At 53.4% G+C, this 20,880-nt stretch overlaps 9 protein-coding genes and 2 non-coding genes across 11 annotated transcripts; 5 read left to right on the top strand and 6 right to left on the bottom strand.

The window, feature by feature from the left end:
- Positions 1-644: 644 nt before the first annotated feature.
- NST1 (Stress response protein nst1) lies at positions 645-5,622 on the top strand. The gene is made up of 4 exons (XM_062945430.1): positions 645-866; positions 1,161-2,465; positions 2,520-2,818; positions 2,882-5,622. The coding sequence occupies exons 2-4, from the start codon at positions 1,283-1,285 to the stop codon at positions 5,090-5,092; spliced, it is 3,693 nt and encodes a 1,230-aa protein (XP_062801405.1). The 5' UTR covers positions 645-866; positions 1,161-1,282; the 3' UTR covers positions 5,093-5,622.
- Positions 5,623-5,750: 128 nt separating this feature from the next.
- On the bottom strand, positions 5,751-6,551 carry QC764_303097 (uncharacterized protein; the record flags this gene model as incomplete). The annotated part of the gene is made up of 1 exon (XM_062945429.1): positions 5,751-6,551. The coding sequence occupies one exon, from the start codon at positions 6,549-6,551 to the stop codon at positions 5,751-5,753; it is 801 nt and encodes a 266-aa protein (XP_062801404.1).
- Positions 6,552-7,525: 974 nt separating this feature from the next.
- Positions 7,526-7,986, bottom strand: QC764_0049980 (uncharacterized protein; the record flags this gene model as incomplete). Its single annotated transcript, XM_062940397.1, has 2 exons — positions 7,526-7,649; positions 7,919-7,986. The coding sequence occupies 2 exons, from the start codon at positions 7,984-7,986 to the stop codon at positions 7,526-7,528; spliced, it is 192 nt and encodes a 63-aa protein (XP_062801403.1).
- A 3,481-nt stretch (positions 7,987-11,467) lies between these two features.
- On the bottom strand, positions 11,468-11,541 carry QC764_0049970. Its single transcript has one exon. It is a non-coding gene; the product is annotated as a tRNA-Val (tRNA).
- On the top strand, positions 11,474-12,234 carry QC764_303090 (uncharacterized protein; the record flags this gene model as incomplete). The annotated part of the gene is made up of 3 exons (XM_062945428.1): positions 11,474-11,493; positions 11,665-12,034; positions 12,097-12,234. The coding sequence occupies exons 2-3, from the start codon at positions 11,918-11,920 to the stop codon at positions 12,232-12,234; spliced, it is 255 nt and encodes an 84-aa protein (XP_062801402.1). The 5' UTR covers positions 11,474-11,493; positions 11,665-11,917.
- Positions 12,235-12,767: 533 nt separating this feature from the next.
- TMA20 (translation machinery-associated protein 20) lies at positions 12,768-13,649 on the top strand (the record flags this gene model as incomplete). Its single annotated transcript, XM_062945427.1, has 2 exons — positions 12,768-12,784; positions 12,838-13,649. 2 exons carry the CDS (start codon positions 12,768-12,770, stop codon positions 13,385-13,387), a joined length of 567 nt encoding a protein of 188 aa, XP_062801401.1. The 3' UTR covers positions 13,388-13,649.
- Positions 13,650-13,810: 161 nt separating this feature from the next.
- QC764_0049940 lies at positions 13,811-13,892 on the bottom strand. The gene has a single exon. It is a non-coding gene; the product is annotated as a tRNA-Ser (tRNA).
- Positions 13,893-14,096: 204 nt separating this feature from the next.
- On the top strand, positions 14,097-15,442 carry QC764_303070 (uncharacterized protein). The gene is made up of 2 exons (XM_062945426.1): positions 14,097-14,385; positions 14,462-15,442. The coding sequence occupies exons 1-2, from the start codon at positions 14,323-14,325 to the stop codon at positions 15,041-15,043; spliced, it is 645 nt and encodes a 214-aa protein (XP_062801400.1). The 5' UTR covers positions 14,097-14,322; the 3' UTR covers positions 15,044-15,442.
- A 491-nt stretch (positions 15,443-15,933) lies between these two features.
- Positions 15,934-16,875, bottom strand: QC764_303065 (uncharacterized protein; the record flags this gene model as incomplete). Its single annotated transcript, XM_062945425.1, has 2 exons — positions 15,934-16,650; positions 16,702-16,875. 2 exons carry the CDS (start codon positions 16,873-16,875, stop codon positions 15,934-15,936), a joined length of 891 nt encoding a protein of 296 aa, XP_062801399.1.
- A 370-nt stretch (positions 16,876-17,245) lies between these two features.
- QC764_303060 (uncharacterized protein) lies at positions 17,246-18,564 on the bottom strand (the record flags this gene model as incomplete). Its single annotated transcript, XM_062945424.1, has 2 exons — positions 18,055-18,564; positions 17,246-17,980 (listed from the first exon to the last, which is right to left on the bottom strand). The coding sequence occupies exons 1-2, from the start codon at positions 18,148-18,150 to the stop codon at positions 17,246-17,248; spliced, it is 831 nt and encodes a 276-aa protein (XP_062801398.1). The 5' UTR covers positions 18,151-18,564.
- Positions 18,565-18,902: 338 nt separating this feature from the next.
- QC764_303050 (uncharacterized protein) lies at positions 18,903-20,420 on the top strand. Its single transcript, XM_062945423.1, has 3 exons — positions 18,903-19,240; positions 19,326-19,535; positions 19,595-20,420. Exons 1-3 carry the CDS (start codon positions 19,224-19,226, stop codon positions 20,316-20,318), a joined length of 951 nt encoding a protein of 316 aa, XP_062801397.1. The 5' UTR covers positions 18,903-19,223; the 3' UTR covers positions 20,319-20,420.
- Positions 20,421-20,880: the final 460 nt, after the last annotated feature.

Genomic DNA, 20,880 nt, shown 5'->3' with positions numbered 1-20,880 from the left:
ATGCTGATGATGCTCGGCCGTAGGAATGACTAGAGGTTATCACAATACACGCGACTCCCCCCACTCACTTATAGCAACCTGCCCTAACGTGGCGATGACGGCATTGCTCACAGTCTAGCCCCTGAGCGCCCTTTCAGAGGCACCAAATAAGGTAATAAGCTGGAGACCTCCAGCTATTATTGTTGGCATATCGCATCCATATCATGGATGTTCATCTCGTCTTGGAGTTCACGAATTTCTTGGTTCATCGTATTTACCAGCAAAGGAACATAGGTACAGATTCGAGCTAGCGTGTCATGTTGTGGCAGATGGGATGGGAGATCTCCCAACATTTCATATGCCCCAAGTCTCCAATGGAAACAGGTTTAGTTGATGGTTGATGGCACTAGGTCACGGGAGTGCCTGCCAAAACTACCGTATGAAGGATTGTATCGGCATACAACCATTGAGCGGAGAATATGAGCCGTACTATGAAAACTTTGTCGTGTTCTCTTCGCGGCTGAAGGGAGGAGCGGGAAAGCTAAAGTCGCAAATTGAAGACAGGGCAGGAGCGACACAGCAAGGCTGAGGTCACGTGTAGCAGGTGGGCCAATAGGAGCGGGGAGCTCTGGGCAGCGCGCCCGCACTGGAGGAGTTCCAGGGCCGGGACCACAAATCTAAGCAATCTAGGAGCACCTTGAACATCCGAACAACTTGATCACCTCCGAAGCGCACGACATCTCTCGGCCTGCATCCTGTCCCGCGCTGAACCCCGGAGTCGCGTCTTTACCATCCCGCGCCCTCTTCCGTCCGCCACCTTTTTCGCGCTCTCATCTAGCAGCTCTCAACACCCCAAGCGTCTGCCAGTGGAGGACCCTGAAGTGAGAGTGAGTGGTCGACCCCTCCGTCAATTAACCCTCATCAACCCTGCCCTGCCCGCGACGGCCCCCGAGCCTAGTCATGACTCCCTTTTGATTTCCCCAACCGACAATCGAACGAAGTCGCTCTTTGGGTCGCTACTACAGTTTTGCTCTTTCCACCCCATCGAATCACACTGCCCTTGCCCGCAATCAACCTAATAGGACAGAAGAGCTCCTCGAGCAACGACCGTTTGAACTTTGACACAATCCGAACCTTGTGCCCCCTCGACATTGCCTATGCTTACCTAGCAAATCACTTAGTTCTACGACGGCTTTTCTCTTTCAGACACGTGCCATATCCGACTCGCCGACTCCACGAAGGGACCATCTCACTACATGTCCTCGTCACTTATCTACTTCAGGTTGCATTGAACTAGGTGACGATGAAGGGCAATCGGAACCCGGCCCCGCCAGTTGCTGCTAGTGCAGCTTCTCAGTCGCCCTCGGCGAAGGGGACAGCCAAGTACACCAACAAGGATGGTTCCAAGTTCATCACAGTACCTAAAGGCAGCACGCCCGTAGAATCTTCCCAACCTTCTCCAACATGTGCCTCCCCGGCGCCACCTGCTCCACCAGCGGTGAACAGGAAGAAGCAGAAAAGGCGCGAAAAGGCTGCGGCCAAGGCCGCTGCTGAGCAACAGCAGCAAGCACAGAATGGTCAGCCTTCAAATGGGACTCGCAGTGGTCCACAGCCACCTCAAGGCCAACCCTCGGCCGATGTCGAACAGCATGAAGACGAGGACGAAGAGGAAGCGGATGCCGGTCAAGACTCTCGAGACCAAAACCAACAACCTCCAAACGGGACTCCTAACGGGCAGCCTGCGAAATCGAAGAAGGCGAAAAAAAAGAAGAAGAAAAACAATAATGTTGCAGGGGCGAGTGCTGACGGGTCGGTGAATGGCAACCACGTTGATCACCGTCCCCCACCAACGTCACATATCAACGGCCGAGGGATGTCGAAGGAGAAGATTTGGAACACCAGCTCTCAAGAGGAGCGGGAGCGAATCAAGGAATTCTGGCTTGGACTAGACGAGGTGCAGCGCAAGAACCTAGTCAAGGTCGAAAAAGATGCGGTTCTCAAGAAGATGAAGGAGCAGCAGAAGCAAACTTGCAGTTGCTCGGTTTGCGGGAGGAAAAGGACGGCGATTGAGGAAGAATTGGAAGGGCTCTATGACGCCTATTATGAAGAACTGGAGCACTATGCGAATCATCCTCATACGACCAGTAATTCCTCACTACTTAGTCGCCACCACTCGATTAGTTTTTCGTCTATCCCACCTAATCTACCACACGGCCTTCCAAGCGGGCCGAGATACACCCATCAACCATCTCACGGTCGAATTTTGGAGCACGTTGACGACGATGCGGACGAGGATGAAGAAGGCGAGGGCGAGGAAGTCGACTATGAAGGGGAAGAGGGGGAGGAGGAGTACAGCGAAGAAGAGTTGGAGGATGAGGAAGAAGACGACGAGGAATACAGTGACGATGAGCACGACCCATCCGAACTGCACCGAACCGAATACGCTTCCGACTTCTTCAATTTCGGAAATAGCCTGACAGTGCAGGGTAGGGACAGACTTCCCATACTTCCCTCCTTTTTACAGACTTATCCCTATGCAGGGACTGGCAATAACGCTTATGGCTCCTCTTCTATAGGCGGCATCCTGACTGTGGCCGACGACTTGCTCAAAAATGACGGTAGAAAATTCATTGAGATGATGGAACAGCTTGCCGAGCGGCGCATGGCCACTCAAGAGCGGGTGCTGCATCCTGGTGAGCAAGACTACGAGCACACGAATGGCGACCGCTACAGCCACAGCCACCCCCCGCCCGATCCTGATGACGAGGAGGAGGACTATGAAGAGGATGAGGACTATGAAGAAGACGAGGAGGAGTACGACAGCCAAGAAGAGGAAGAGGTATGGCAACAATTGTGATTTTCCTGGCCCATTCGAGTGCAGAATTCTAATATGGGTGGACAGGATCCCATGACTGATGAGCAGCGCATGGAAGAGGGCCGTCGGATGTTCCAAATATTTGCTGCTCGCATGTTTGAGCAGCGAGTACTCACAGCCTATCGGGAGAAGGTTGCCAAAGAGCGTCAAGCCAAGCTTCTGGAGGAGATTGAGGCTGAGAACCAACAAGATGCCCAACGCAAAGCCAAGAAGGCCAAGGAGGCCCAGCGACGCAAAGATAGAGCGGCCCGGAAGAAGGAAGCTCTAGCTGAGGAGAAAGCTCGCAAGGAGGCCGAAAAGGCTGCCGAAGAAGCCGCGCGTAAAGAGGAAGAAGAACGCAAGCAGGCCGAGGCGAAGCAGAGAGCAGAGGAGAAGCGGAAGCGAAGAGAGGCTCAAAAGAAGGCTGAAGAGGAGGAACGGCTACGCAAGGAGGCTGAGCGACAACGCAAGATTCACGAGCGGGAAGAAAATGAACGCAAAGCTCGTGAAGCTAAGGAACGCGAGAAAAAGGCGCGCGAAGAGGCTCGGCTCAGGGAAAAGGAGCAGAAAGAGCGAGAAGCTCGTGAAAGACGAGAACAGCAAGAGCGTGATAAGCGTGAGAAGGAGGCCAAGGCCAAAGCAGAGCGTGAATCTAGAGAACAGGCCAAGGAGACCAAGGAGAAGCGCAAAAAGGAAGAGAGGGCAGCTCAAAAAGCTGCAGCTATTGCGGCGACTGCTGCTGCTGCAACGGCCCCTTCTGTTACGCTTCCCAAACGTCCAGCCCAGCAGTCTGCGACAGCTATTCCAGCTCTGGCACAGTCGTCAGCCTCGTTTGCGTCTCCACTAATCACGGTAGCTACACCAGCCTTGCCGATGGCCCCTACACCAGTTCGTCCTCGTCAGCCCTCTCAGCAGGAAAGCTCAGGCATCCAGACATCAGGTGTTGGTTTTCCACCCGGGGTCGCTCCGAGCCATAGTCAATCACCTCATCCCCTGACGCCGATACAGGCTAGTCCAGGCCCCATTGGCCCACCAAGTAAGTCGGGACTCACAGGTCCAAACCTATTCGGCGGGCAAGCATCACAACACGCTGCGTCACCTTTGAGCGCGCAGCCCAGCAAGCCAGTACCGATGCATCCGAGTCCGTTTGGTATGCCCATGGGCGGCGGCGGCAGTATGCCGTTTCCTCCTGGCTTGGGCCAGATGCCGCCACCTGGATTTGGTAGTCCAATGCATCGTGATCCACCATTTTCACCCATGAATGCCTTTAGACCTCCTCCTGGGATTGTATCAATGCCTCCTGGACTAAGCGGTCCTGGTCCTAACCGAGGATTTCCACTACACCAGCATCACCCGCCTGGCTTTCCCGGACCGTTGGACTCGCCTGTCTCTCCAATGGCTCATCTGATGGGGCCGGCAGGTATGCAAAGCAATGGCGGTACCACGCATTCCCGCCAAGGTTCTGGCAGTCATGAGAGTGGCGGACCGCAACCCATCTCAAAGCCGACACCAATAGGACGCCCAGCCAGTGTTGTCCATGGCCAACGACCGTCAAGCTCTTCCCCTTCTAGGGACTTTTCGAGGAATGATCCGGACACGCACTTGGGAAGCAGTGCCCTACTAGATGACGGAGATGACCCGATCGACTTTGCTGGTCGTCCGGTGAGATTCCCAACCGCATCATCATTGCCACGACCTGGAGGATTTGGTGCTTTTGGAATGGACCCCATGTTCCCCAGTCATCCAAACCCTTGGGGACCGCAACCATTCGGCATGCCACCTCAGTCGCATCCTTTTCCCCCAGGACCTCCTCCTGGCTTTGGCGTGCCTAGCCCAGTAGGTTCCTCATGGGGTCCCCCTCCAGGAGCCAGCTTTGGCATACCAGGTGTTCTCGAGCGGCCTACTGAGCCACGCCACCTAACTCTCCGCAAGATGATGCGCAAGGCATGCGAGGACCTAGGTGAGCACGACACTCAAGCGGCCGAGGGGCGAACGGGATTCATCCCACTGGCGGACATCAAAGCCCAGGTTGACCGACTGCACATCAACGGACCCCCGGTAAATTTCGACGAACTGCTCATGATCTGCGAGACTGAAGGCAACGAGGTGAATGGAGGTGGCATCTTTGAGCTTCGCGAAGAGAATGGGAACAAGTCGATCCAGTACTTCCTGAATAATGATCGGGCAAGACCGCAGGGGGTTCTCAGGACGGTTGGGTATCATCCGGGCAGTCCAACCAGTGGCGGTGGGCTTGGGTAACACTGCTTCCCACTCTGACTTGTTGATACTTTGAAGAAAGTACTTATTATGCCAAGGAAGAGGGCGCGGGTGTTTTAACCTGTTCATAGCGAATAACGAAGACACCAACTATTAACCGAGTCATACATCACCTTGCCTTTATGTTCTTGGGGAATCACCAAGGTCCACGATGTCTTTGCGACCAAGCCCGGCAATGAAGCATATTTATTAGCTTACTGGGTGTTTTGCGTTGGGTTTGTCTTGGTGTTGAGATGCGTCGATAATCTTGTGGTAATTTTCTCAGAAGGGCGAAGCATTTGAGAAAATAGATGGTTAAGGAGATGGTCGGAGGGCGTGGAATCAAGCCAAGTTGTCGGGTTTAGTGTAAAGTAGCTAAGTATTGCGGATATTGGAGGATGTAAAAATCAAGTGGCTCACAGAGGCTCTATTCATGGCTCATCTACTGACCTTTATGCTCGACTATGACTCATTGAGTGATTGAGTTTAAAGCCCTGTGGACTGGAAGGCTTAAACAGTGGGATATGTCGGTGAGCTTCACGCCATGAAACAGACAGTATCGAACAGATGAAGTCACATGAAAGGGCATTGCAGAAGGACAGCTTAAACAAGGTGACAACATGAGAGAATATGCCCAATGAAAAATATATTTCCCTTCCTGTTATACTCCGGCTTTAATGAAGCAGCTAATGCCCACATCTCCTGTGTCTTGTTTATCTAACTGTTTTTGTTCTTCCCGTCTCTGGTATACTTCCCTTCCAGCGGCCGTCCAACGCAGCACACAAAAAGCCAACACGTCAACACCTTTCCACTCCACATCACACCCCCCCCTATCTCTCTCTCCTTCCTCCCCCCTCTCTCTCTCTACTCTCACCTCAAGGCCCCTCCCCAGAATCAGCAAACGGGTTCCCCTGCCCCCCTGTGCGCCAGCATAACCCGTCTGCTGTCCCACATCACCCCCATTATTCCCACTCCCATACCCACTCCCCTCCGTCCCAACACCCGTCACTCCCCCGGTTACATTCCTCCCATTCGGCCTCTTACTCGCAACTTTTGACTCCTTCAACAACTTCTGCGCCTCGGCCGCCTTTTCGAGACGAGTCTGCTCCCTCCTCTCCCTGCAGCAGAGGAAACAGATGCTGAAGACGGAGATCACGAGCGCGGCGGCGAAGCAAATGGCGATGATTGTGCCTGCTACGCCGAGGGAGGACTCCCGGTACATGCAGGAGGGGTTGCCTTGGGAGTCGGACCGGCAGATGTAGTCTGCGTGGCAGACCAGACTGGTGTGTGGGCCCGAGGTGCACTCGCCGATCGCGACGCAGGAGGTTGTGGTTGTGACTACTTCTGTGAAGCAGGGGGAGGGGGACTCGGGGCGGTCTTGACGGGGTGAGAGGGGGGAAAGGGGGTTTGGGGCGGAGGTTATGAGAGGGAGGGCTTCGCGGGGGAGGTTGATACCAGCCATGGGTTCGGGGTTATGGATGGCGGGGGGGGAACGAGGGCGGTTGTTAGGCTTGCTGAGGCCAGGAGGGCGAGGAGGCGCATTTTCATGGTGTTGTGGTTCTCGATGGGTTTGGGAAAAGCGGTGTTTTTTTTTCTCGTGGTGTCTTCCAATTGTAACGGTTTCTTCAGCGGGGGAGGGAAGGAACTGTCGCGTGGCTCTTTTTTTTGGAAAGGTCGTGGTGTCTTGACGCTCGAGCAAGGTGTTTTTATCCTGAGTGATCGGCGAAAGGTTGCAGAAATGTCATGTACGGTTCGAACGCGAGCAATACGTCGCTTGTCGGTGCGAGCTGTGCGAGATCGATCGGCAAACACGTCGTGTAATTACTGAAATTCCCCGTGTAACGAACAAATAACCCCTTGCAAAAGTAAAAAATGGGAATGGGAGAATGTATGTTATCCCTTCTGGAGGGCAACAAAAGTTGTATACAGGCGACGATGGTGATTTAGGTCGCGGCCAGGAAAACTTAGGGGTAAAATAGGGAGCGGCTGAGATTTAATTGAAGGGAACCTCTCTTCTTTCTCCCCAGTCGAGCCAAGCCGAAAAGGAGAAGAAGAAGAAGGGCCAGGGGGGGGGGATAGGGGGGCAGCCCAGACTGACCCAGCCCCGGGAGCCGACATGCAGCTTCTGAGGCTGCGCTTCACGATGGCAGTCCAAGGGAGCAGGGGTCCTTTCCCCAATTGAGACGAGAAATGGCTTGGCGGTGTGGGCTGAGGGTCCACGTTGGACAGGAAGTGTGGCCAATGGAAGGAGAAACATCACGGACCGGGGAACCCCCTGCTTTGGGCTTGGGTTGCGATGGGATTGCAGGTTGAAGATGAGGATGTGGGTTGCTGCAGGCTGTCACTGTTTCAATGTTTGTGCCTCTGTCTGTTGAAGACGGAGAGAGTCTATACTCGGTAGACATCTACTTGGAGAGGTAAGGAAATGGTCTAGAGTCATGTCCTCGCCGTAAACCCCCAGCCAAGCTCCAGACCGAGTTTTGGGGCAAAATTTCTCAGGGTCCTGGCCAGAGCTCTGTCGGCAGCATCCGCCAGCCCGTGGTTGGACCTTTTGCGGTTCCTGTTGGGTGTGGGAAAATGAGCCTTGCCCCACAACACGGGATCGGGCTGAGCGAACATCAAAAATTGGGGATAGCGTTCTTTTGTAGATCTGCTGGGCGAATAGCCTTGGGATCCGAGTATTACGAATATAATAAGTCAAAACCGAGGTCTTCTTCAAGGGGGCTGAACAGGGCTGGAAAGCACTGAGGTGAGCAGTTCAAAAGTCCGAGAACCAAAGGTTGCTGTTCTGGTAAAGCGGCTGCCGGAACTAGTGTAGTATCCCCTAACCCTAGTTTGGATCTCAACGGCGGCTTGATGAAACAATGGCTCAACGTCTGCCAAGGTGTTGTTGGCATTGGGACCTTCGATTCACGAAAGAGCGTGAGAGCTTCCTGTCGACTTCTATTTTCTCTCAGGCCGAATAATGTGGTCAGCCGCACTCGCTTCTTTTGGGCTGATCCTCTGGCCGCCAGTGTTGCATTTGCCCATGCATTTTGAGTTGCCCAACACGTCGAAAGTTTGACCCAACAGCGGCGAGGTGACGATCCACGGAGGGGGGTCAGAATGTTGGTCGAAGAGAGACGCCTCTCAAGAGACAAGTTGCCAGAAGAGAAAAGCCAAGTTGTTATACTATGGCTGATTCACCAATTCCTATCAATCGCTGTTCGCTTTGCCCTCCTTGCCCCATATCAGAAAGATGCAATGACGACTCCAACAAAACGCCCGCCCAGAAATGCCGCCAACCAGAACCATGCAAAGATCAAGTTGACATTCTCCATGATTCCCCACCCCTCGTCGTCAGCAAAGGGAGTGATGTTTTGCTGAAAGACATCGACTCTCTGACCTCACGCATGGAGGCAACCCCTCCCGGATTGACAAGTCTGGATGCCACCGCAGGATACACCAGACAGCCACGTTTGGGGGAGATTAACGTTTGCGCTTCTTGGTGCTCTTGGTGTCGATCTTTTCACTCTTGGAGTCAAAGTCGGGACTACTTTCTCGCCTCTTCTGGCCCTTTTTCTTCCGGGTTCTTTTGTCGCCGGCGTCGGCGCTTTGCGTCCTTTGAGATCTTTGCACTCTTTCGGCACGGAGCTCATCATCGTGGCATTGGACGCTGGTGAACAGTCAGCAGGTTGTCCACAGTTATCAAGACAGCTTGGGCCAAAGGTCCCGCGATTCCGAGAAGCTGTGCCGAAAGAAAGCGATGACGATGGCAACCAGACTAGATGCATGCTGGACGATGAAGGGAACCAGAGACCTCAGACTCAGAAGGACCATCAGAGGTCGTCTTCCCATCCCGTCAACCACAGATACACCTCGGTGGCCCTGGACCTTGTTGGACGGTGTCAACCTCTTGGGTTCGAACCAATGCCCAAAGAGAAAAGTTGACCACTGTTGGGTCGTGTTGGGGTGTTGATACCACATCTGATGTGGCGCCAGGTCCCCAGAGTACCTTGGGAGATATGGACAACCCGACCGATCCGGACCTGGTCCTCCCTCCAACTGGCCGGACCGCTGGCGGTAGATCCAGTGTGGGTTTCCCGGGCCGCTCGACACATGCTGGAGCCTAGGCCTAGTCCATTCGACTCGAAACCGGTCGAGAAGGAAAGGTGTGATAGGAGTGAACTCACGACTTACCATTGAGACCTCGATGAGTGGAACACGGTGTGAGTTTCGCATTGCACGAGGTGTTTCCGCGCATAGCAACGGGGCTTTGCAATGTGGAAGCACACCGGGCTAGTTGGAGGTACCTAGAATGTCAGCAATGGTGCCATTGGATGCTGACTTGACTCGAGGTGAGAGAAACCACATGCCAGTGATGCTGCGTCGCTCCTTTGGGCATCGTAGCTTTTTTTTTCGCGGTGACTACCGATTTTGATGCCGCTTGACTATGGATGATCTAGCAGATGGGGATAACCAAGCAGCCAGCTCTTGAGGGAAAGGGCGATGTGGCTGAATCCTTCTACCTTAGATTGGCGGACGCTATGTTGAAGATGGGTTGCCTGGTGACAATTAAGAGTTAGGTTGTTCCAGTTAACAAACAGGATTTGTGGCTGATCAAGGGCTCCCACAGCCTGAAGTTCAACAGGCAAGCGAAAAAGGCCATGGGAGGACATTGAGAGCGACTGGAGATTGGGCGGGCTTACTGGCTTCTCCCCGCAGATCACCACGCCGAACCAAACGCTCGGGGTGGAGGGGCCACGTAGGTATACAAGTGGGGAGATAAGCTGATTGCTGAACAGATGACCTAAAGACCACGAAAAAAGATGGCTGCCCAGTATGGCTTGATCCTAGGACGGTGAAATGGCGAAGAGAGAGAGAGAGAGAGAGAGAGAGAGAGAGAGAGAGAGAGAGAGATCTGCTCCAAGGCCAGCTGCATCGCTGTTCTTTCTATGCCCCTCCGGGCACTGGGAGCACATCTTCCAATGAGACGTTGCGGAACAGGTGGTTGCTTTCAGGCGGAAGGTTGGGGAAGGTTGCGGAGTGCCGTGGAGATCTGGCATGAGGCAGGCGCCCGGAGTGCGTTTGCTGGGCTCGGCAGCAATGCGATCCTTGTGGCTTGAGCTCGTGATGGATTTGAGGCCTTATCGCCTGCACTTTATATCCACGACCAGCCCATTATCAACCTCTTCCGGCTTGCAATGCCGCCAAGGTAAAGTCAAAAAGGGCACAGATTTTGGATCCGGGTCGATGACACGTATACCAGCTGTCAAAATCTTTTGAGAGGGCGGCGACTCCGAAGTCCGCCACCATGGTCAGTTTAGAGATAGTATGCCGAGACGGCCTCTTTGTGTATTCTCACAGGGAAGAGGCGTTGATAGGACCCGTATGGACTATCATGGTGGTTTTACACTATGCGATGGGTAAGTAAAACTGCAGAGTCCAGTCGAAGCCACTCTACAGCCATACGCCATCAAAGATTTTAGAGGGAATTTGTATGGAGGTTTAGAGCTTTGAGGTGTTCGTGGTTTCAGCCAGGTACCTGCAGCTGTGTTTTTTCTTTTGCTCCCTACTGCGTAAAGAGTTGTCAATAGGAAACCCCAAGAAAGACATATTGGCCCAGGCACACTGTACTAAAGAGCACATTTATGTTTCAGCTTGTTACAGAATAATCACAGCTTCTCCAAGTTCCCTCAGTACAGAATCCATGCAAGCGCACTTATACCAGGAGCTAAGGAACCAGTTGTCCGAGTATTCCCACAAAAAATATTGCCTCTCGAACGAACCATGGATGTTATTAGATCCCGTCGGTACCAAGATCTGTTTGTGCTGGGCGAATCCTAAACTAGCCTGGTGTCTTCCCCGCAGGGAAGTCGGAAACCATTAAAGAAACGTGGAAGCCCGGACAAGACTGTCGGACTTGCCGACTCTGCCATTTCAAGTTCAGATCCAAAACTGACATATGACCTACCTCTATCGAGATCGGTGAATACTTTCAGATATGGATCACAGTAACCTAATACATGAGACGTACTCGTCCCTGGATCTCAAAAGCAGACTTGTGGCCCTAAAGACAATGCTTTCATCTTTGCAATGTCCAGTTAATGGCTTGAATGCCTCAAAAACCTTAAGCCCTTAGCAAGGTACACCGATTGTGACACATGAAAACTGAAAACAAGGTGAGCTATGAAAGAAACATGGCAAGTGAAAACTTGAAGTCTTGATATAATGTGCTTGCTGTTTCGTCTGTGATAGCAGCAACCATGCTGTGCTTCCGGCGCCCCTTTTTACCCCTGAGTCCACCTGCAATGCCACCCAGCAACATCATGTTCCAGAGCTGGCAGAGCTTGTGCAATAAGGGCTAGCTCTGATGGAACCACCAGTGAACCATGTTATGGTTTCGTGGTGTAGTTGGTTATCACGTCAGTCTAACACACTGAAGGTCTCCAGTTCGAGCCTGGACGAAATCAAAACCATTCCTTTTGCAGTTTTTACTCACCTCTCCTGTATTTTGGATTTCTTCTTCTTCAGATGCTGGAACACTTCACATGCTTTATGCTCACGTGTGCAATTGTTTGCTAATTGGTATAAAGTTATGTTCACGATGTGGCTGAGTCCCACCGTTTTGTTCACCCGCCCCGCAACTAGCCGGCAGAGCCAATGCTACGTCATCGGACCCTTTGAGCGCTCCTGCACAACCACCACGTACTTAAATCCCATCTTGACCTCCTGATCCCCAGACCTATCTACATCAAACAGGTCAACATACCAATAAAGCAGAACATTGCACGTTCCAAGAATAACTACACGAATCGCTCATAACACCAACCTAGAACCAACACCAAGATGCCTCTCGTCGTCCCAGGAGTAACAGCCGACAACATGCCCGAGGACAAGACCCAGGAGTGGATGAACAAGCTTGTCGGCAAGACGCTATCAGAGAACGAGCCAAGCTCAGAGACTGTATGTCCCTTTCAACCGCCCTCTCAAGAATGAACAGCATGCTGACGGATGGTTGTCAACAGTGCTTCTGCAAGAAGGACCTCCCTGAATCCACCAGAGTCATCGAGCCAGGCTCGATGGTTACCAAGGACTTCAACCCCAACAGGCTGAATGTACATGTCCAGGAAGACGGGACTGTTTCGCACGTTTCTCACGGTTAAGGAACTGGAGGGGAGTTAGATTGCGGGGTTGAACTGGGCCGGAAGCGGATATCATCTAGACCTACGCTCTTATACCTGCTGGTTGATGTTTTTGGGCGGGTTTGAAGCTATAGCCTACTTTAATGACTGAATCCTATTCTCACCATTATGCCTACGTCTTTGTTGATGCTCTCAAGTGCCGTCCATCGATGCTCAAGGGGCGGGTGACGACAGTGGTGCTCTCGTAGGCTTATCGCCCCCCCTTATCACAACCTTGGCAGTGGCCCAGGAACGTTGAAAGTGGGGCTATTGTTCTGATTTACCCCTCCATTCAATTCCGCATCGCGGGGCAACCTCCGAGCAACAGGCAACTCCTGGCATTTTGAGTAGCATCATCAGATATATTGCGCTACAACAACGAGACAAAGTCGCAGCTATAAGAAGACGAGATTTTCAAAATCAGCTCCATACCACTTCCCTCACTTGATCCAAACCAACCACCACAAAGTTCACCGCAAGAGAGCCGCGCAGCTCTCTCAACCTCAACAAACAAGATGCCTTTCAAGAAAGAGTACGGCCCCCTTCTCCCTCCAGCTATAAGGAAACTAACCCTCTGTTGTAAAGCCTCACCGCTTCCCCAAAACAAAAACTCAAATCCTCCATCCAGCGCTCCCTCCGGACCTCGCTCCTGCAGACCTACCCCCTCCTCAACCCCTTCATCGAAGAGATCATGCCCAAAAAGTCCTCCCTCGAGCAGATGAAGCTCCCCGACCGGGTATCCCTCTACGTCTGCGACGGAAACCCCCTGTTCTTCCAGCACGACAGCGACGTCCTCCTTCCCCACCTCAAGCTCGTGCATCGGTTCCCGCAGTGCTTCCCCACCGTGAGGATAGACCGCGGTGCTATCCGGTTTGTCTTGTCGGGCGCGACGCTCATGGCGCCGGGGTTGACTTCTGCGGGCGGGAGGTTGCCGGAGCCGGATGCGAGGGAGGGGAGGGAGACGCTTGGGGAGGGGGCGCCGAATGAGGGGCTGATGGGGAGGGGAGGTGGAGTAGGGAGTTGGAGAAGGGGGAGCCGGTTGTGGTTATGGCTGAGGGAAAGGAGGAGGCGGCGGCGGTGGGGGTGCTGGTTATGGGGACGAGGGAGATCAAGGAGAAGGGGAAGGGGCCGGTGATGGAGGATGCGCACTTTTTGGGGGATGGGTTGTGGAGGTTGAATGTTGACTAGGGGTCTGGTAGTGAGTGGGAAGGTGATGAGGGTGTGTTTGATGGGAGGGAGTAGATGAGAGGAGGATGAAGGGGGGAGGAAAGTTATGATGATCGGGAGTGGCATGTAGCGGAGTGAACAAGCGAATTAATGATGCGTGGCAGTAGTTGTATCAGACTATCAGCTGCGGTCAAAACACAGTGAGTATATCTGTTAATGGGTACATGTGTGAGAGGTTTGTGAAGCTGTGATATTTGATCATAGCTGGCTTGCAAGACAAACATGAAGCTGCCAAACCGGAAATAAAGCATCCGCCCTTGACAACGTTGTGCTGTGTTGGCCGTGAATAGTGTAAAAAAAAACCCAAACTGTAAAAGTAAATTTATCCTATCGACGCGAGCCGGATTTGAACCGACGCCTCCGAAGAGATGAGATTTCGAGTCTCACGCATTAGACCACTCTGCCATCGCGCCTTCACGATAGTGGATGTTGGTGGGGTGGCGGATATTGGGAAACAAGTTGCATCGGGGGGTGGATATCTGCAGGATGTGTGGTCTTCCATCTTGAATCAGGGTTAGGGTATTCTATCAGCTACCCCCTTGTTAACCTGATCGAGCGATGACGCAAAAGTGGAAACGGGCCGCTGTGAGTTGCAGCGGGGCTGGACCAAGAAGATCCAGCCCCTCATCCCCTCCTTTCGGCGGGGCGGGCGGGCAGTCCAACCACGCAATAGGCAAGACCTTAAGCTTTAACCGTGAGCTCGGCAACACTGGCTTCTTACGACCACGACTTTGCGTCAGGCAAACTTGGTGACACTTTTCGAACCTTCGACGGCCATCCGCGCGTTTTGATAAGAAAGTGAGACTGGATTGATCAAGAGATTAAGCACACACTCGTAACATCATGGCAACGAGGGGCGTCTCGGCGCTCAAGTTTGTGGGGACGGTGTCGTTGGGGTTGTTGACGGTATGTGTTGCTTTCCACATGGCATCGCATGATGCCTTCACCTTGAACAGCAACTAACATGACGCTCACTGACCAGGGCCTCTCCTACACCCTAACAACCCTCACCATCCCCTCCCTCCTCAACCTCCCCTCCGCCACCACAGCCCTCCGCGCCTTTGACTCCCTCACCACAACCTCGACCAAACAACTCCGATCCCTCTCCGGCCTCTCTGGAACCGCCTTCCTCCTCGCATACTATCTCTCCCCCAAACCCCTCCGCCACCCCTACCTCCTCTACACCTCGGCCCTCATCCTCGGCTCCCAGCTCGTCGTGACGGATTTGGTCGCTCCTTACATCTCTCTCGGACCTTCTTCCCCCGCCACCACTGCCGGCAGCAAGAAGTCCTTCCCCCAGCAAAAGAAGAAGAAGCCCTCTACCTCTGCCCGCGCGAGAATGGAAGCCAGCTACGAGGTCCTTGGTGAAGAGCAAGAGGAAGAGAGCGAGGAGGATGAGGTGTTGGAGGTTGGAGAGGAGGCGAACGGGGAGGAGGTGAGGGCTAAGGTGGAGGGGTGGCTCAAGAAGCAGGTTGTCCAGGTGTCTGTCTTGGGACTGGGGTTCTTCATGTCGGTTGTGGGGATTTGGGGGGATGGGGTGGTGAATGTTTATGGGAGGGTTTAAAAAGCCCTGGAGTCAAGACATGACTGATCGATCTCTCTCGCTTTTGTATGAAATGGATGGAATGGGATGGGATACACGAAAGGGAAATAACACATGGGTAGGTAGGCAGGGGGGGAATGTTTAGTTTTTCTGCTTTTTAGTTTGTTGATGGATGGATGGATATGATTTGTCTGCTCGCTCTTTCCCTTGGTGTCTTGTCATATCTTGCAGAAAAAGGGTGGTCCAACAAAGAAAGATTGTATCTAACTCTACAACGACAGCAGCAACAAGCAGGAAATAGTATTGGAGTTTTGGGGTGGGAAGGGGGTTTCTCTGTCAGATCATCACTGCTCTTTACTGTATTTGGTACAGGCAATACATCTCCTATTGGGTTTTATTTGTGTTGCTGTTTTATATAGCCAGTCCTTTGAACATGTGTGAAGCAGCCCGACAAGTCCGACTTGCCCTCAGGGCATGTTTCTAAGCATGTGTTCCAATTCTCGACGTCGGAATCTGAATCCTTTGCTCAGCATCAACACCACCTCTCAGACATTGGTAACGGACACCTCTTTTTTTTTAAAAAAAAATAAAACACGCATAAAGCCCCGAAAAAAAAAAGAAAGAGAAAATTAAAGACTGTTGCCTGATCTAACGGCGCTCAAACAAAGGTTTCTATAGAGTCTAAAGGTATTCCGAGATGCCTCATAAGCAGAGCGGTTTCAAGATGGTAGGTAAGGTATCCATACACACCAAGCCCAAGAGACTCAAATCAGAAAAAGAGCGTCAACCAAAACATGTTCCATTCTCCCCTAGCCCGATCCTAAATTCTCTCCCACCTAAACATTCCGCTGTGACAAGAAAGATACATGTATCGCTTCCGAGTAAAACAACTCCTCTCACTCGGCATCTAATCATGGTAGAGGTGCTTTCGGGGCGCCATATTGCATCATACTAATAATTTTGTCTCTCTTTCTCTGGGGTTTCTGCTGCTGCTGTTGCTGTTGCTGTTGCTGTTGCTGTTGCTGTTGCTGCTGCTTCTGCTCCAGCTGCTGCTGCTGCGCGGCAGCCTCCGCCTCAGTGGCAGCCTTCTCGGCAGCAATCGCAGCACGACTCTTCTCAAACTTCCCGGCAGCCCACGCGTCACGCCTCTGATCCGTCACCTTCCGCTGCGCCACCCGGTCAAAAATGTAATGTCCCAGACAACGAGGCCACTTCGGAGCTGGAATAATGTCATGCTCGCGAACACCGGGATACAAATCCGCAAACAACCCAAACGGCCCATCCTTGCCGTCCGCAGCCTCAAACGTCCTCAGAATCCTCATGTACACATCCGGCAAGTGCTCTTCCTCCATCTTGAGCCCACCCTCGTCGGGGGAAGCGGTCCAATCCTGCGGGGCATACTCGGCGACACGTTCCTCCGTGAGGACCCTTCTCCTGCTGCTTTCTATTCCCCTGTCGAGTATGGACTGGATCTCGAGATAGCGTCTGGGGATTTCCCTCGCCAGGTCGGGCGCCATCTGGATGAGGATGATGCAGGCCATTCGGATGTGGTCGTCGGTGATGACGCCGGGTTGGAGTTCGGGGTTGGCAGCGGGTATCCATGCCGGAATGCGGAAGCCGTTTCTCACCTAGAAAATGATGAGTTTCCGGGGCATGTCGAGCTCGTCAAGGTTGCCAACGGGGAAGGCTGGGATGGGTCGTGGGCCGGCGTCCTGACCCAATATTTCGTATTCAAATTCGCGGGCATCCCCGGATTGGATCTCCTCGGGGTATCTGGTGGTGATGTATGGGCGCCAGTGGTCGACATCCACGTAGCGCTGGAGGTAATGGAGATGGTGCGCTCTTGACTCCATTTTTGATTAATGTCTGGCGTGACCGAGATAGAGACTGTGCTGTAAGATAGAGACTGCACTGGAGAGTTGTTTGGAGAGTGAATGGGAATGAACAAGAGCTTTGATGACAAAAGTTGGGAAGAGTTTGGATTCTTGGGCGGACGATCAATGTCCCTCCTTGAAGTGAGCTGTCCAGGAAGGCACCGAACACCTATGCGGCAGGTTAGCAGAAGCTGCCATGGACGTCTGGGTACCTAGCCATACTCTCCGAGGTTCCAGCCGCACCTGCTTGTGGATGGATTCAGGTACCACCACCCAACATGCAAAGACCCATGAATGTCTCAAGAGCTAGACTGAATAAACATTATCTCTGCGTGCTACAGCTTCACCCTCACTTGCCGCCCGACCCCCCAGCAAAGTTCATGCTGTATGCGCCCGTCTTCTCGTCCTTGACCATCTTGAAGCTGTCAGTGCTGAGGCCAAACGGCTTCAAGATGCCATTGCCCAGGTCCTTGAGCTTGGCCCACATCTCAGCCGTCTCCTTCTCCTGCGCAGCCTTTGCACGAGCCGGCAGGGCGCGGAGTTGCGTGCTGACAATCTTCTTATCCGTCGCGCTCATCAGCGTGTCGTAGGCAGGCAAGGTCGACAGCCGCTTGTAGTCTTCGATTGCGCCTTCCAGGTTGGACCACCCGCCCAGCTCACTCCGGGCCCGAGCACGACGCATGAGAGCTTTGGCGCGGATTCTCGAGATATCATTCAGACGCTTGCGCTGGGCGTCATCGCCCAGTGCCGGACCGGCTGCTTTGGCACCAGAGCTGACAATCTCACCCTCCACCTCGTCTTCTGCCGTGGGTGGGGTGGGGTCCTGCTTCTTCGACGAGCCGTTGCCCTCGAGCTTGTCAAGAGAGTCCAGGGCGGCTGTTGCGTTTGTGACGGCCTCCTTCCATTCTTCGAGTTTCAGGTGGCAGGCAGCAATGTTGGATCGTAAGACGGCCAGCTCATAGTCCAGATAGTTGGGAAGTACGGCAAGAGCCTCATCGTACTTGTTGATGGCAATGTCGTACTTGCCCGACCCAAAGAGAGAGTTGGCCTCGGTCTTGTGCGCGTTGGAGTCCGCTACCATGGACTTGAAAAGCAACAAAACATCCGGTCAGAGCTGAGTTGAGCATGGTAACGGAAATGAGGGCCATAGTGACTTACAGCTTCCTCTTCAGGGGGGAACCTTTCTTCATGCCGCTGCTGCTCCATGTCGTCATCGGCTCCCGCTATCCGGGGCTCCTCATCTTGGGCAGCCATCGTCTTTGGCAGCAAACCGTCCGTCCGATATGCGAGATAAGGAGGCTGCTCACAGGAGAGAAAAAAGAGGAAAGGGGCGGAGCTGGAAACGTGGTGTTGTTACGCTGTTGGGGCTTTGGGCATGGAGCGGACACTTTTTTCTCGAGGCGCTACTGTAGACCTCAGCCCGATGGCGGGGTCTTGGCAGATTCACGTTGATCCAAGGCCGTTTTTTGGGGGGTTTTTTTTGGGCTTTTTTTGAGGCTTTGTGGAGACGACAACGGCTTCCTGCCGTTTGGTGTCCGCTCGAGATGGGACGGACCCCTGATGAGGGGAGCAAACAAGCAAACACACGGCTTTTTTCTCATTCTGTCTGTCTGAACATTCCACAATCTCATCACACCTTCCACACTCCCACAAGTTCCCCCCCTTATCTCGCGTCTTCCTCGGCTGCCAACCCAGCCCATCGCAAGGGGTACCTAAACGGCCCGAAATATTCCGCCGGACAAGAGTTTGAGAGTGTGTGAGAGCATTACAGAGAGCTCCTCTCTCGGATGCTCTCGACGAACGAGAGCTTCGGAAAAAGTCGTGACGGCTCTCCGCTGGCTGGGCCGGCCGGGGTATCTACATGTCTCCCCTGTCTTGGTGGCGTCACAGGTCCGCCGGGAGGAGCACTGGAAGAGCATCAGTTTGCTGGGGGGGTACCCCGCATGACAAGGGGTAGCTACTCCAATTCGTGACATCCAGTTCCTGCCTTTTTTTTTTTTTGTTTCGTTGCTTTGGATCCGATTGTTGTGTTCCCTTCTCCTTCTGCTGATCCCTACAAGTTATCCAACAAGAGGGCAGGTCCGCCGTCTTATCTCCAACCTCAAAGAGTAGTTGGCTTCTCTGTCACTACATCTTATCAGCTACTCTAACCCACGTGCCTGATTGGACCCGATCGATCTACGCCTACCTAGGCAAGGGTAGCCACCTATCTATAATACGAGCCCTTTTCTTTTCCCCAGAGCCTCCTGTCTTTTTTTTCTTTCTAGTCCATCCAGCAGATACGAGCCCACGGTCGTCCCAGTTCACCGCACACCACGGCCTTCACAATGACTCCCAGAACCGAGTAGGTCCCCTGAACCCCTATGTTGTGTGATTCCGGCCGGGTCCAGCCTCGTGGCGAGACTAACAACGATTCCCTCCAACAACAGCTTCCCCCCCGTCCGGGCCTGTCTCTTTGACATGGATGGTCTGCTGCTCGACACCGAGGACCTCTACACGCTCTGCATCAACCTGATCCTCGAAAAGTACGGGCGTCCCAAGCTGCCCTGGAGCATCAAGGCCAAGCTGCAAGGCCGCCCCGGTCCCCAGGCCAACAAGCTGCTTCACGACTGGGCCCAGCTGCCGATCACCCCTGAGGAGTAAGTGATGTCTCCTTTCCTGACGGTCCGTTCTGACACCGACTTTTTTTTCGACGCAGGTACCACAAACAGTACTATGAGCTCCAAGCCCAGCACTTCCCCGGCACCCAGCCCCTCCCCGGCATCCCTACACTTCTCAGCGACCTCGCTCGCACCCGCTACTGGGACATGGAGAAGAACAAGGAGTCCAGGGCTGGCGAGACGGCGCCCACCCCCCACCGCGTCCACATCGCCCTCGCCACGTCGTCCCACAAGTCAAACTTTATCTTGAAGACGTCGCACCTGACGGAGCTGTTTAGCGTCTTTGAAACCCACCGTCGCGTCCTGGGCGACGACGAGCGGATTGCCCCCGGCCGGGGCAAGCCGCTTCCTGATATTTATTTGCTTGCCCTCAAGACGATCAATGACTCGCTTCCCGAGGGGGAGAAGCCGATTACCCCCGAGGAGTGTCTTGTCTTTGAGGACAGCGTTCCGGGGGTTGAGGCTGGTCGCCGGGCGGGGATGCGGGTTATCTGGGCGCCTCACCCGATGCTGAAGAAGGAGTATGAGGGGCGGGAGAAGGAGGTTCTGGCTGGACGGACGTACGAGGCGGGCGAGGTGGACACGCACCAGCTTGGGGAGGTTGATGATGGGTGGGCTGAGTATAGGGGTACGCTGGTTGATTTTCCGTATGAGAGGTTTGGGATTGTGGTGCCGCCTGTGGAGGTGGAGGGGGAGGGGTGGATGCTTGAGACGGGGAGGTTGGCGGATGGGGAGGTTGTGGAGGTTGTTGGTAGGGCTTAGGTTACCTAGCTTGGTGGCCGTCGGGATGGGTTGAATGGGCGTTTGAGATGGGTTGGTATGGGCGTTTAGAAGAGGTCACGGTTGCTGGGCGTTTAGAAGAGCTTGATAGGGCGTCGAGGATATTTTTTATTTTTTTTTTTTTTTTTTTTTTTTTTTTTTTTTTTTTTGGCGGGAGGGGGTGTGGCATAAAAGGTGGATCTTTGGGCCAGCTAATCGCAATCAAGACGTGTCAACACTACCTAGGTATCTTTTGAGGCCCTGATAATGTCTGTAGGGTCTTTGTGACAGGTACGGTTGATGTATAGCGGCGGCAGCATAGTTGTGTGACTTGTTTTGAGGCCTGTTGAAGACAGTGACATACCTACATAGCGTGGTGACAGTGGAGCTGCTCTTGACACACATACGTCAAAAACAGTGGGAATGTGTTGTGACGATTTCTTGGAGCAAGATACACATTTAGAGCATGACGACAACAGCAACGGGTGACAAGGAAGCCAAACAGCCGCCCCCCAAAACACAGAGCAGCACGGGCTGGCTGTATGTTCTGCACAACGTGCCACAA

The sequence above is a fragment of the Podospora pseudoanserina genome, chromosome 3, assembly GCF_035222485.1.
Source record: "Podospora pseudoanserina strain CBS 124.78 chromosome 3, whole genome shotgun sequence".
Lineage (NCBI taxonomy): Eukaryota > Fungi > Ascomycota > Sordariomycetes > Sordariales > Podosporaceae > Podospora > Podospora pseudoanserina.
This window is presented reverse-complemented; position numbering and strand designations above follow the sequence as displayed.

Coding starts and splice junctions, on each gene's coding strand:
- NST1 (XM_062945430.1), top strand. CDS start 1,283: ATGAAGGGCAATCGGAACCCGGCCCCGCCAGTTGCTGCTAGTGCAGCT. Junction 2,466..2,519: donor AAATAGCCTGACAGTGCAGG/GTAGGGACAGAC, acceptor ATCCCTATGCAG/GGACTGGCAATAACGCTTAT. Junction 2,819..2,881: donor ACAGCCAAGAAGAGGAAGAG/GTATGGCAACAA, acceptor ATGGGTGGACAG/GATCCCATGACTGATGAGCA.
- QC764_303070 (XM_062945426.1), top strand. CDS start 14,323: ATGGCAACGAGGGGCGTCTCGGCGCTCAAGTTTGTGGGGACGGTGTCG. Junction 14,386..14,461: donor TGTCGTTGGGGTTGTTGACG/GTATGTGTTGCT, acceptor CTCACTGACCAG/GGCCTCTCCTACACCCTAAC.
- QC764_303050 (XM_062945423.1), top strand. Junction 19,536..19,594: donor CTGCCGATCACCCCTGAGGA/GTAAGTGATGTC, acceptor TTTTCGACGCAG/GTACCACAAACAGTACTATG.